General features: G+C 35.4%; 1 protein-coding gene across 7 annotated transcripts in view; it reads right to left on the reverse strand.

Annotated features, from left to right (window-relative positions):
* Window positions 1-13,429, reverse strand: part of RPS6KC1 (ribosomal protein S6 kinase C1) — a 207,923-nt gene that overhangs the window by 20,004 nt on the left and 174,490 nt on the right. For all 7 annotated transcript variants that reach the window (XR_008383087.1, XM_053605714.1, XM_053605715.1 and 4 more), the window contains 2 exons: window positions 11,687-13,285; window positions 11,326-11,415 (listed from right to left, as the gene is read on the reverse strand). Coding sequence is in view for 6 of the 7 variants with exons in the window: in XM_053605714.1 (XP_053461689.1) it covers window positions 11,326-11,415; window positions 11,687-13,285 (1,689 nt within the window). In the remaining variant the exon portion in view is untranslated. The remainder of the gene's footprint in view (window positions 1-11,325; window positions 11,416-11,686; window positions 13,286-13,429) is intronic.

A 13,429-nucleotide genomic window follows, 5' to 3' on the forward strand; every position in this document is an offset into this window, starting at 1 on the left:
TCTTATAGCCAAAAAATATATTTAACCTGATTCAAAAACTGTAACTATAATAAGCTCAGATGCTAAAAATTAAAGGAGCAAAAAAAGCACAAAGTTTGGACTCAGGCAACCATAAGATGGTCCATATCCATAAGGGAATGAAGGCAATCCTTTTTCAGACTTTTAGGAAGTTTGAAACTGAAATCATGACATGTACTTATCTGCGGGTACAGGCCCTGCCTGTTTAAGAAACCAGGTTACACTGACTGCAGTTAAAACCACATGAATTTATTAGAGATGTGACTCAAAAATAAAAACCAAAGACAGAACTAAAATTAAGCTGGACATTGTGCCGAAAATTGAGAAAACTACAAAATGCAAATTAAACTCAAGCTTTAAATGAAAATCAACCTTTCTATAAAGTTTGACAAAGAACCATCATGAATTTTAAGCAACTGTCGTGCCCATAGCATCCCAAATTTAGAATTAAAAATTTTTCAGAGGGACTTTGCCTAACAATTGCAATCAGTGTAACCTGGCTTATTGTACCCTCAATGAATCCCCAACAATAAAAAAAAAAAAATTTTCTTTAAAAGACATGACTATTGAAATGCTCAATAAATAGGGGATTTAATATTTCACATTTAGATGGATTTGTTAAGACACACCTTCAGACTGATAAGGCCATTTGATTCTGTTCTCTGGTTTTTCCACTAAGAATGACTCAAACAGATAATCTCATCCTTCTCCTTATTTCTACCAACACTAACAATATAGTTACCTATCTCTATTCCAAAATTCTCCAGCAACAATTTTATAACCTCCCTCTGGCAATATGTTCTGTTCTTCCTATCTTCCATCCAAATTACAGCAGAAAATATAGTAAGTTCAGAATTTCCTTGAAGAGAATTTCATATAGAGAGAAATTCTATTTTAATTGAGAACAATTATCTAAATGTTACTCTTAAATTTTCTTGACTATAGACTATACTTTTATTTATTTATTTTTATTGTTGGGGATTCACTGAGGATACAAGAAACCAGGTTACACTGACTGCATTTGTTAGGTAACATCCCTCTTACAATTGTCTTGCCCCTAAAAGGTTGACTGTACTTTTTTGATGAATAGAATCTTAGAAGCCTTATTTCATTTCACTTTGAAACTGTTATTAAAAGGTCATATAAAATTCCATGAAAGAGCAGCAATTGGTTGCAAATAAAGTATTTATGTAATATTCAAATTAAACAAACATTTAGATGCTTAAAGAATTTGTCACATAAATAATAAAGGATGGCTTGGTGCCCATAGCTCGGTGGTTAGGGCGCCAGCCACATGCACCAGAGCTGGTGTGGGTTCAAACCCATCCCGGGCCTGCTAAACTACACTGATGACAACACCAACAACAACAAAAAGTAGCCGGGCGCTATGGCGGGCACCTGTAGTCCCAGCTATTGGGAGGCTGAGGCAAAAGAATCACTTAAATCCAAGAGTTGAGGTTGCTGTGAGCTGTGACACCACAGTCACCAAGGGTGACTTAGTGAGACTCTGTCTCAAAAAAAAAAAAAGAAAAAATAATAATAAAAGGACATTTTATCCAAGTATCAGAATGATGCCCCAATTTTAAAGCTACAGACCTATCCAAGACATTAAAATGATAATCAGTAGTAAGTATACTAGGAGCAGAAGAAAGAAATACATATAGTTTTATAATGACACCACGTTTAAAGATTTCTTTTCCAAAATAATTTAAAAAATTGTTAATTTCTGTGTATGCATATAGGGGCAGGGTGGGGAGCTGTAAAGTAATAAAAATACAATAGAATCTCTGTAAGCCGACTGTAACAAACTGATCACCACATGAAGGTGATGAACATAAGCAACTTCCACTGAGTAAATGTGGTACAAGTCTGGTCTAAGAAAACTAGGTCAACTTAAGGAGGTGATCAATGTAGGTAAGTGATCATGTGTAGGTAAGTGATCAAATACGGAGGTTCTACTGTATAGTAACTTTTAGAATCAAAGAAAGATCTTTGGTGACTAGGACAATTTAAGAACAAAGGCAAATTCTTACAAACTTTACATAAAAAATTAAGTACCACGTACACTTTCATAGTATCATAAGAAAGCTGGAATTTCTAAATTTGCTATAAATTCTTTAAGTGTTCAGTAAGATTTTAAATGCCATTATAATTGGTCAAGAATTTTTTAATTTTCTTCTAAGAAAGCTAGACTTCATTAATGGATCTAGACAGGAGTGGAGAAAGGTAAAAAAAAAAGAAAAGAAAAGAAAATCTTTTCTGTTATTAGTGACACATTTGGACCAAGGAAAAGAACATCTTTCTCTTGCAATGAGCATTCCGTGTCGTTTAGGACAGAGGAACATCAGTACTGTGTTCCTACACAGACAATCTTTCCCTGCAGCATCTGTTGCTAATTGAAAGGGACTAGAATTACAAAATCCTAGTCAATTTCTCTCACCAACTCTTGCTGTGTATAAAGATTTTCTATGCAGGGGCTGAGCATTAGTCTTCCACTACAGCTGATGACTAAAGAGCAAAAAAGAAAGAAACACAGAAGAAAGCTTTTTTTTTTTTTTTTTTGTATCCTATAATATATGGAACTAAACTGTGGAAAGAGGGCCAGCCAAAGCATGTCTTTTGTTAGCTCAGGAAATTACCATTCTATAAATACAACTATTCACCTATAAAGGTCTATTAACATCCTAGTTAACCAATTGTATATGTCTTCTGTTTGTGTAAATCTTTTTTATGTAAATCTTTAAGAGTATCTGTCAATATTATACCAATTATGTCTTTTATTTCTGGCTCCTAGACACAGTGCCTGGGACACGGGAGGTACTTAACAAATGTTTGTTGGATAAATATATCAATCTTGTATTTTGTAGCATTGTCCATTCAAAGCACCTACAAAGTCCTTATCACATTAGTATTTTTAAAATTCCATTGCGCATACAGATCTACAGGTGGTGGAGTAGCCACCTTCTCATGCTCCCTATGCAGACAGCACAGTGTCTGCCCCTGGGAACCACTGTTTGCTCCCTAACATGTGATACACTTAGACAAGAAAGCTAGAAAACCTTGGGGGCAGAAAAGAGAGGATGGGGAAATCCAGGTTTCCCATTCCCCTGTCCAATTTAAAGAATCTAAGTACTTAATTACATAAAATGTGTTACAAATTTGTAAACTGGTTATAGTACCTGGCTGGTGGTCTGATGAAATCATTAGTTAGAAATATTTTTTAACTTTTATCAAAAACAAACCCATTTAAATGCATTATGGGACAACTACACTACCCAGAAATGTTTTAAAGTTTCAAACAACAAAACAAAATATTACAATTGAAAGAAAACTAAAAGCTACATCAACTATGAGAATAAAATTTCATTTTAATTCCAGGTTTGAAATGCTTCTTTAATAGCTGGAAACTAAATGATCCAAGTTTAAATGTCTAAAGGCACACAACTGTTCATAAGGACCCTGTATTTGAAACAAGTCGGAGAGAAGAACCTTATTTGTCTACGATCTCACAACATCATTAAGGTAGAAGATCTTAATTCTTAGGTTACAGACTAACAAACCTGAATTTTCATTTCCTAGCCCATCCTTTTAAATGGGCATTTTGCTCCTTTTTTCTTATTTTATACTATTTCAGAAAATACTGGCTGCCTAATTATCCATTCTATATTCCATAAGGTCCTTCAACATTGTACTCAATTGCTTAGGCACATGCCATATTAGTCAAGCAAGGTGTATGAACTGTTTGAAAGTTCCCGCAGTACTCTAATTAGCGAGCACATTACCCAAAGATGACCAGTGGCAGAAACCAGCACTTTCCAGAGAGAAGCCTGCAGCAGAGGGGCTCTGCACTTCCCTGGGCTGTGAGGTGCTGGGGGGGATGTGGTGCCCTTCCACCTCACACACAATCCACCTTCTTGGCTCATCTGTCTTAGCCTCGCTCTCTGCCTCCCCCTCATTATTAATTCAGTTGGTTTTCAAGTAATTCAATTACCTGAACCCCTGGGCCTGCTGTATTGTGGTGAACTGGACATGAGTACAGACCACACTCAGCTAGTTCAGGCCAGGCTTGGCAAAACACCTCATTCTGCTTTCCCCCCACTACCCAGCTCTAAACTTGTTGTTGTCGTGGTGACCAGGCAACCATGTTCTGAGCTTTCCTGCAATTATCTGCACAACTTGGGTCAAAACTCCTTGATTTCACTTGATTCAGCACTCCAGAGCTAAGAATTACTCTTTCAAGGGAGTGTATAGGTATCATTACTACACCGTTTTCTTGTGAGATAAAATAAGAAACAGGTAATGACTGTATGACTTCTGCTGGCCTGTAATTCTAAGCGCTATACAATCTTGCTCACTCTCACTCTGAGTTTTCAGTAGGATAAAAACCAACAGCATACTCCATTTTCCATTGATCATATCACAACAACTCCATCCTGAATAGCCATCGGGTGTCACAGTGTTACCCAACCAAAGCCATTAAAGTTGATTGATGAGAAAAAGGCTAACCGAAAATTGCGAGAACGACAGGCACCGTTTTCTCTCTGCCGCTCTGTTACCATGTTAGGCAAACAGCGAGCTACACGCACAGCTATTAACGAAGCTTCAGGAATCCTACTTGCCTTATCATCATTAATTTTTCAAAATCTTAGCACTTTTGTATGTTTATTTGAAGCACGTATTTGTGACGATTTGCTTAGATAGAGTAAGTCCTGGTTACTTCGTGGAGATTCAGACTGACAAGGTTTACAGGGTACAGAAACTGATGATTTGCTCAAAGTGGCTAGCCAGTTGCTCTGATACATAATGTTTAAGACTCAGCATTACATCTTCTTTGTAGAATATCAGAGGCAAAAGAAAGTTCATTTTCTTCTTTATAATAAAGCAGCAGTGAGGACAATAACAGAATAGTTACCAAAAATCAATTTAAATACAAAAAATAGAAAGTATTACACTGTAGCTATTACTTAAAACTATAAGCCTCTATTCTCATGTTCCTCTTCTGAAAAAGAAATTTGCCCAAGATCATCAAGAAAAAAGTATGGAGGATATAAAAGGTTAAAATTAACTTCCTTTTATAATTTAAAGCTTGAAGTAGACCCCTCCCCAGATATAAGGAGGTGTTATACAATGTATAGAGATATTGTATGTTACCTCTTCTGCATCAGAACATCATCAAATCATTCATCTTTATAAGCTCTCGAGTTCCGATAGCTGAAGAACTTTTCTTGGTAGGTGCTAATGTATCATTCATTAAGATGCCAAATAACAAGGATTGAACTCTTTGCTACTACTTGGTCGCATTCTTACCACTAGAGACAAATCTCATTCTGGCCTAATATGAGAAGCATGATTTCAGGATGGGTCTGTTTTAATATGATGTGACCTGACGTCGTACATGAGGTTGACTGGCCCACAGTTAGGATATTTGAGAGGGTTCCAGGATATACCCCATAGTTTCAGACCTCATAGTTCCAGACCTCAAATCCTCCTATGGAAACACTTCAATCTTCTTAGCACCAAAAAAACCTGTTCTAGAAAAGGTGAGACTTGTGTAGACCGGAAATTTTTTTGCTTATATACTTTTGTCACAAGCTTCATTAGTATATAGAGGTGAAGTATATCAGGGAATTTTCCTCAATGTAAAATGTTCACTATTCTATGGCAAACTGGAAAATCCACTGCTTCTTCCTGAAGAAGATTTGGGTTTTATGACAATAAGAACTATAGGCAAAGGATTAAACATTATTTGCTAATCATTCAAGGAAAACGTTAAATCATCTACTGTGTCTAAGAGAGCTATTACTGAAGTTTTGCTTAAGGGTAAATCAAACAAAGAGTTACTGTTTGAAACATAGTATTTAAATATTAACCACAAGTTCTTTACTCTTTTTAAATTATTTCTACAATTCCCTTTTGCCTTTTTTCTTCTTTTTCCTTTACAGAAAAAAAAAAAAAAAAAGACTACACCAGGGCTATTGCCATTTTTCCTAATTACATCATGATTATTAAAAATATACATCTGGCTCGGCACCTGAGGCTCAAGCAGCTAAGGCGCCAGCCATATACACAGGAGCTGGCGGGTTCGAATCCAGCCCAGGCCCGCCAAACAACAATGACAGCTGCAACCAAAAAAAAAAAAAAAAAAAAAAGCCAGCTATTGTGGCTACTTGGGAGGCGGAGGCAGGAGAATCTCTTGAGCCCAGGAGTTGGAGGTTGCTGTGAGCTGTGATGCCACAGCACTCTACCTAGGGCAACAGCTTGAGGCTCTGTCTCAAAAAAAAAAAAAAAAAATATATATATATATATACACACACACATCTATATTTATTTGATTACTCTATCAAATTTATATTCCTAAAATTAGATTCCTTATGCTTGCTGAAATTAACCGAGATCCATAAATTCTCATATCTAAATAACTTTTTTCTTGTTTAAACAATTTTATTTGTTGAGAATCTTGACATTCAACTTTTACCACACTCAAAAGTTATCTCTTAATTTCATTCCTCTAAATGAAAATACTTTCCATAAATCCCTCATTTCTACATTATACACTTTACATACAAACTCTAAAAAAAAGAGTAAAAATACATACCTAGAAAGTCCTCCAAATGAAATCGTTCTTTTATCCCTACTAATGTTAGATGAGAAATCAGTATTTATCTTCAGAGGAAAAACTTCCTTTAAGATTAGCTTGAATTTTTGCTAAATTCTTTATCAGAACGGTATCAGATGATTTGTCATCTGTGATTTTACTTACACTCAATAAGTCTATTTTACTACTATTAAACTGAGGCCTACCAAGTCTTAAATAAACTGCCTGAGGTCAAATAATAAGTCCTGATATAGGACAAAGATCCACGTTTGATCATTTTCTTCCATCTAAATAGTCTAAATCTTAAACTTCTGAGGATCTCAAAACATTTCATTATAAACCACCATGGCCTAAGTCTTAGTTTTAATTATCAAATACACAACTATCATACAGAGCAAGTACCATGCCTAAAAAGAAAAAAATTGAACAGAAAGCATGTTTATGGAGAAGGTAGAAGAAACTCCCCTGCCAAAAAATATATTTATGGATTATTTGATAAAGGCAGGTTAGATGAGCAAAGGATAGTAGTAAATAAATGTCATGCTCTAAAACTGGATTTTGCAGATACTTTTCAGCATGATTTTTCTATGTTTCACTTTTCGTCGTCAGCTGTGAGCTGTTTCCAAGTGTGAAATCGCCTAAAAGAGGAAGCAAAGCTGTCATTTGACATCTGGGAGCGTGGAGATTGGACTGCAGTGTAAAGCACTATGGATTCCTTCAATTTACACACATTTTCACGTGTAAATTCTCAAGTCTGCAAAGTAGTCAATGAGAAATATCGATGTAAATTTCAAGCATTTAAAATTAAAGGCTCCTAACAGGATGGAAAATAAAGTAAAGGATACACACTGATAATATACCATATCAACTTGTTTAAAACTAAAATGGGAAATTTAAGTGGCTACAGTAGCATAATAAATGACATATAAATAATTTTACTCACTTGTCTTAGATTGCCTATTAAACTTTCAAACACAGTTTTTAAAATTTTATAAACTTTGTAGTATAGTTTTTATTGCTAGCTTCTTTTTAATGATGAGAGTCAAGAAAAACAACAGTGGTAGGAAAAGGAAAAAAATAAATAACTTTCTTGATTTTTTTTTTCCTTTATACTAAAATGCTGTAACAAAATTTTCCTCTACATTATGGTAATAGCTCAAATGATAAAGCACATAAAATCCTTTGGCTAATGACTTTCGTGTATAGTCAAACATAAAAATAGAAATAAAATCAGAGTAACCATCAGAAAATAATTTACCCCAGTTTTTATTTTGTAATCTTTCATGACATAAAATAGACAAACCTGTCTAAAAGTCTCCTAATAAAGTATCTAAAAGTCTCCTAATGTGGAAACTAGACAATACTGTATTTATATTGTCATGCTATATAATCTATTCCTACTTTGTGGACTATTTCTTTGCATTTTTTTCTTCCTGAGCTCCATTCTGTGTTTCTGTGGTATGAAAGGAACCCATTTACCATGAATGATGTTTATTTAAAATAAAACCTTTCTAAAGAATCATCCTAGATAATCTAAGAATACAAAGTGAACCTAAAAGGAATGACATCTACTTTGAAAACAGGGCTGGGTTTGATCAGTGAATTCGTATTCTCAAGACCCTCTTGATGGGTCTGCAGCTGCAGCCATTTATGTGCTGGCTTTTTCACAGATGTAGACAGAGAGAGCTCCATGGTTTTTGTCTTTTTGTTGTTGGAATTGTTTTCTTTAATATAAAAAAGTAGCAACTTTTTAAAAAAGTTTTTAGTTTTGTTGTAGAAACTTGTGAATATTGGACATCCTTGGGAATATACATTGTTGAAATGCCAATGACTTTTAAAAATCTAAGATCATAAAGTTGGCAGAAGCTATACTTAAATAACAGAAGGTGATCATTTGCATTTCAAAATTTATCTGTCTTGCTTTTCCCCTCAATTAGACCAAAACATGTTGATTCACAGGTTTCTGTGTGTGTGTTTTTTCTTTTTTAAACTTATTTATAGAGCAGAATAATGGCCCCCCTGCTAGCCTGGCATTTGCTCAAGTTTCTGTCCATGTAAATCGAATCTGTTACTGGAAATTTTTCTCAAAATACAAAGGCACAACATCCACAAGATAAAAAGATACACTGCTGGTATTATAAAGTACAGGGCAGGTGGATAATGTTTTTAGGACAAATATGTGATAAGGATTCCCAAGAGGGTGGAGAGGGAGCTCCACCCTGAGCTCCATTCTGGAGGTAGGGGTAGAGGCTGCATGCTGTTTAAACAGGAGTCAGTTGTTCTCATCATAATCTTGTGACAACTTTACTTTCTAACCAAACATCAGCTGCTTAACATGTTTTAGAGTTACTTGGACAATAATATTAAGGACAGACTTGGGAAGTGGGAGGGTAGGGGGCACACAGTAGGGGAAACATGGCAAGGGAATTCTTTCAACTCTTAGTTGTTTCTAAGGGTAGACCCAAATGTGGCTAAGTGCTCTATGTCCCCATGTACCACTGATTTGTGGGTTTTTAACATGGAAATATTAACATATCATCATTGTTCCACCCTTTGAAAAGAGAGGAAAGCCTATCTATAGTTTTTATCAGTAGCACTGCTATATAGTTTTGAGACAAATAGCAATCTACAAATTTTTGCTCTGATTCCCCTTGTTATCAGGAGAGGCAGGAGCACATAGACTTAACTGACTTCCATAACACTCAAGGCTTAGATCTAAATTAAAACATTAGCATTACTTTTCTACTAAGGCCATTACTGGTTTTGTATTACCTTGTTGCTAAATCTAATATGCTCAAGCAATGAAGAGACTTTCCACATTGTGCAAAGCATGCCATAATACTAAAACACTTTTGCAACTCACAAAGCTTGAAAGTACAATTCTTTTATGCAAATAATTACAACAAAGCACCTCTTCAGACTATAGCTTTTTTTCAAAAGCTCATGAAGGACAACCTGGGAGAGGACAGCAAAAATCTATTAATGGTACACTGCCACCTGCTGGTGAACTGAAAGAATTATAATTTCTGGGAAAAGACTTCGGAACATAAACTTCAGTATTTCAGTACATGAAATTGAAAGTATGCATCCGTTGATGAATGTAGTATGGTTTTATCTCATATATATTAAAACTCTCAGGATGCCAACATTTAAAGTAATATGACTGAGCTTCAGAAAAATGGGAAAAAATCTACTAGAATACCAAAGTATAAATTTATAGTCTTCAATAATAAAGTAATAAAAATAGAAAGGAGTTAGTTATAAACACTAAACAATGACCCATAAACATTTGATTTTTGTTGTGTGGTTGACACTTCCCTTCACTTTAGGATATAATAGCTTTCACTCAAAAGAACTCTCAAATTTAATTTTCATCCAAAAACCTCTAAGTCCATTATAATTGGCAAACATATTTATGTACATTGGTACCTAAAATATTATTTCTTATCAAATTAGAAAGTGGAGGGAAGGAGATCTATAAAAAAAAAAAAGAATCAAGTAACTACAATAAAGTTATTTCACTATAAAAATTTTTGATTATCCCATTAACTGAATCTCGCTAATACGGTTTCAAAACATAGTATCACATTACCTATTTAAAAATAATTAAAAATATAAGTGTGCTCTATTCTCTCCAAGAAGAAATAAAATCAGTCCTAATTTGAGGGAAGGAGGTAAGAAAAAAAAAACAGTTGTTTTCAGGAAATTTTTAGGATATTTGTTTTGGGGGTTAAAAATATTTGCTATTCTCCAATACAGAAATAATTCTTAACAATGAAGGCTGTAACCAAAAACCTAGCTCTTTTGATCCTAATTATAATCATTTCCCATTATGCAGAGAAACAAGGTTAGCATCAATACACTGGTTAGCTAGTAAGCATTAAATACAATATTGATTAACAACGAAGCAGATCATGTCAACATAATCAGCTTGAAACTCTTTTGCAGGCCAATGGGGTGACTTTGGCCATCCAAAGAGGCTAAGTGCTGGCCAAAAAGGTGAACAAACTTTGGATTCAAATTTTATAGTCTCATCTCTGCCCTGATAACAGAGACAAACTAACTCAAATCCAATTCACAGGCTTAAGCTACTTATGATTGTCAGCCAAGGATCTAAAACCCACAGATATAGACTTCTAGTTTTTAAAAAATAAAGCCAATACAAGTCAGGACAAGAGAAACCTGTTGTGTAAAATATTGGCTATTAGGTTATTTTAAAGGAAGAATACATATTTTCTCAATTTTCTCAAATATGGAAAAAACTATTAAAATTTTGTTCTAAAATGCCAGGATGGCTCATCAGTACAATCACATTGCATTTTTAAAAATGCACATTTTAGTTTCAGGTTTGAGAATTTTACCTTTTTAGTCAGCTACTTCTTACATCTTAATAAAAATCATCCATCTAAAGAAGGTCAGAGTAAAGGTAAGAGTCCTTCTTAAACACTAAGAAGTTAAGACATTTTTAAGAATTCACTGACTCTTCTAAGTATAAACCCATTTAACAATTAATATACTGAAAACATATACATATGCATATATACCTACAGATTATTTAATGGTTTTAGCCCCAAATTTTCTTTTTTGAAGGGTTAAACAGATAACAAAACCAAAGCATATGTGAACTAATGACGAAAAATGCAACTTCTATAAAGAAATGAGAGCTGCTCAACCACTTTTTGAAGTGAAACATTTTAGGAGATTGCTCTAACCTGGGGCACAGTACATTCTCTCTATGGCATCGCTGTCACAGGAATCTTCAACCTCACTCCACCTGCTAAAATACGTTAGCTGAATGTGTCCTAAAAACAAAACGACAGGAGAAATCAAAACATTTTTCTCTTCCATTTTCTGCAGAAGTGAACTGTAATTACTCCTTTTGTAGCTAAAAACAGTATCATTAAGAATAATGGCATCATTAAGTACTAGAAGCTATTACTGGGGGTGAATTTGCTGCACTGATAATGAAGCTACAGACAGGAAATGAAGATACTAATTACAAGATAAAACGCCTACTCAGTTAATTGGAAGCAACAGCGAATAAAAAGAAATGCATTTGCAAAAGTTCCTGACCTCTATCATTCAATAAGATGTTGTTTGGGTTCAAATCGCGGCACACAATTCCCTCTCTATGTAAAGCATCAAGGGCTACCACCATTTCAGCTGCCCATCTTTGAATGCAGCCCTCTGGGATGTAAAACCTGGAGTTTAGTGCTAATTTTTTATCAAGGTCCTCAAAAATCTGATGTATATCCTTGTCTCCTTCTAGCACTAACCCACTTTTGGCCTTAGACTCAGAGTCTCTCTGGAATAAAGAAGTCGGCTCCTCTTTAGCTAAAGCATCATCGGTTTGATCTGTAAACAGCAATACTTCTTCTGTTTTTAAAGTGTCTGTGTTTGCAATATATTCATTAGCACCTGAGAGTGGACTAGAAATATGGAATAAGCCTTCGCCAGTGCTGTTTGCAGTTACTGCTGATTCAACCGCTCCAAGTCCTTGAATCTCAGGGTCTGAACTACGTAACAAAGACACATCTCCTGAACTACTACCATCAAGAGCTGCTACAAATAATGCCTCAAGATCTTCCTGTGCATAGTGTTCCTCTGAGATACTATGGGATTCGGGCCTCAAGGGATCACTCAGTTCCTCTGTGCCTCTCTGTTCACGTGCCTGGCACTGTTCAGTACTAAGACTGAGGCATAAAACATCAGGCGCTTCCAACAGTTTACTTTCTATCATGCCTATATTAGTCTGTGTAAACTTAGGTCCCAATGCTGCAACTTCTTTTGCTGGTTCCACTTCTCCAGGTAGATTTACAAGAAGATCAGGTCTTCCTTCATCAGTACCACTGACATCATCAAAAGCAGCATCTTTAAATGAAATAACTGGCACTGAGTCATCTGAGCCCCTGCTAATGGTGTCCTGAGCTTTAAACTCTACCACACCTTCTTTAGTATTAAAACCCCTGGAAATGGTGTCTCCATCTGGAAGAGTAAAGAACGGTTTCAAAGGTTCTGATTTTAGACTACACAATTTTTCTCCAAAATCAAGTCCCAGGAGTTCACTTGTGCTATCCTTACTGTCTATCCTAAAAAATTCCATGGGGCTATTTTTCGATCTACTGAGGGAAGCCGATGTTCTTGGAGAACTAACTGCTTCTGGGTCATCATCTCTGGGGAAGAACTTCAGTTCATGAGCTCTCAGCTGAGTGTTAGGGCTGTCAATGTCAGCCATAAGATGTGCTGGGAAGCTTTTAATAGCTTTGGTATCAACACCATTCCCTTCGGTCTTCATGAAGAGTTCCTCGTTCAAAGACCCTGGCTCAATCTTTTCTTGCCCATATTCATTGCATAGTGTTAAATAACTAGTAGTACATTCTTCTTCTGAACTCGAACCAGAATCTGGCCATTTTGGAGAGCTCTCTTGGCCATCATCTTCCTGGTTGCTATCATCTTGAGAACTTGGAGTAAGACTAGTCTTCAAAGGCAGAACTTTAAGCAAGCTTGCACCATCACTTCCTCTTGATTCAAAACTGCTGCTGTCCTGAGGACTAGAAGTTGGCTGTTGCAGGTGAACTTTAGTAAATGCAGATTTTTTCATTTCCTTGATTTCAAAGCTTTCTTCAGGACTTCTGTTCAGAAATTTACTGATATAAGACCAGAGTTTGCCACCTATGAACAAATATAACCAAAAATCCTCAAATTAATGGTTACTTAAGACATTAGAAAACTTTTAAAAAGGATTCTAATAATCAATCAAAAACAAGTCAATAATGCCCATTAATACCGAGTGTAACACCAAGACAAGCATATTTA

This window comes from Nycticebus coucang, chromosome 10 (genome assembly GCF_027406575.1).
Source record: "Nycticebus coucang isolate mNycCou1 chromosome 10, mNycCou1.pri, whole genome shotgun sequence".
NCBI classification, from domain to species: domain Eukaryota; kingdom Metazoa; phylum Chordata; class Mammalia; order Primates; family Lorisidae; genus Nycticebus; species Nycticebus coucang.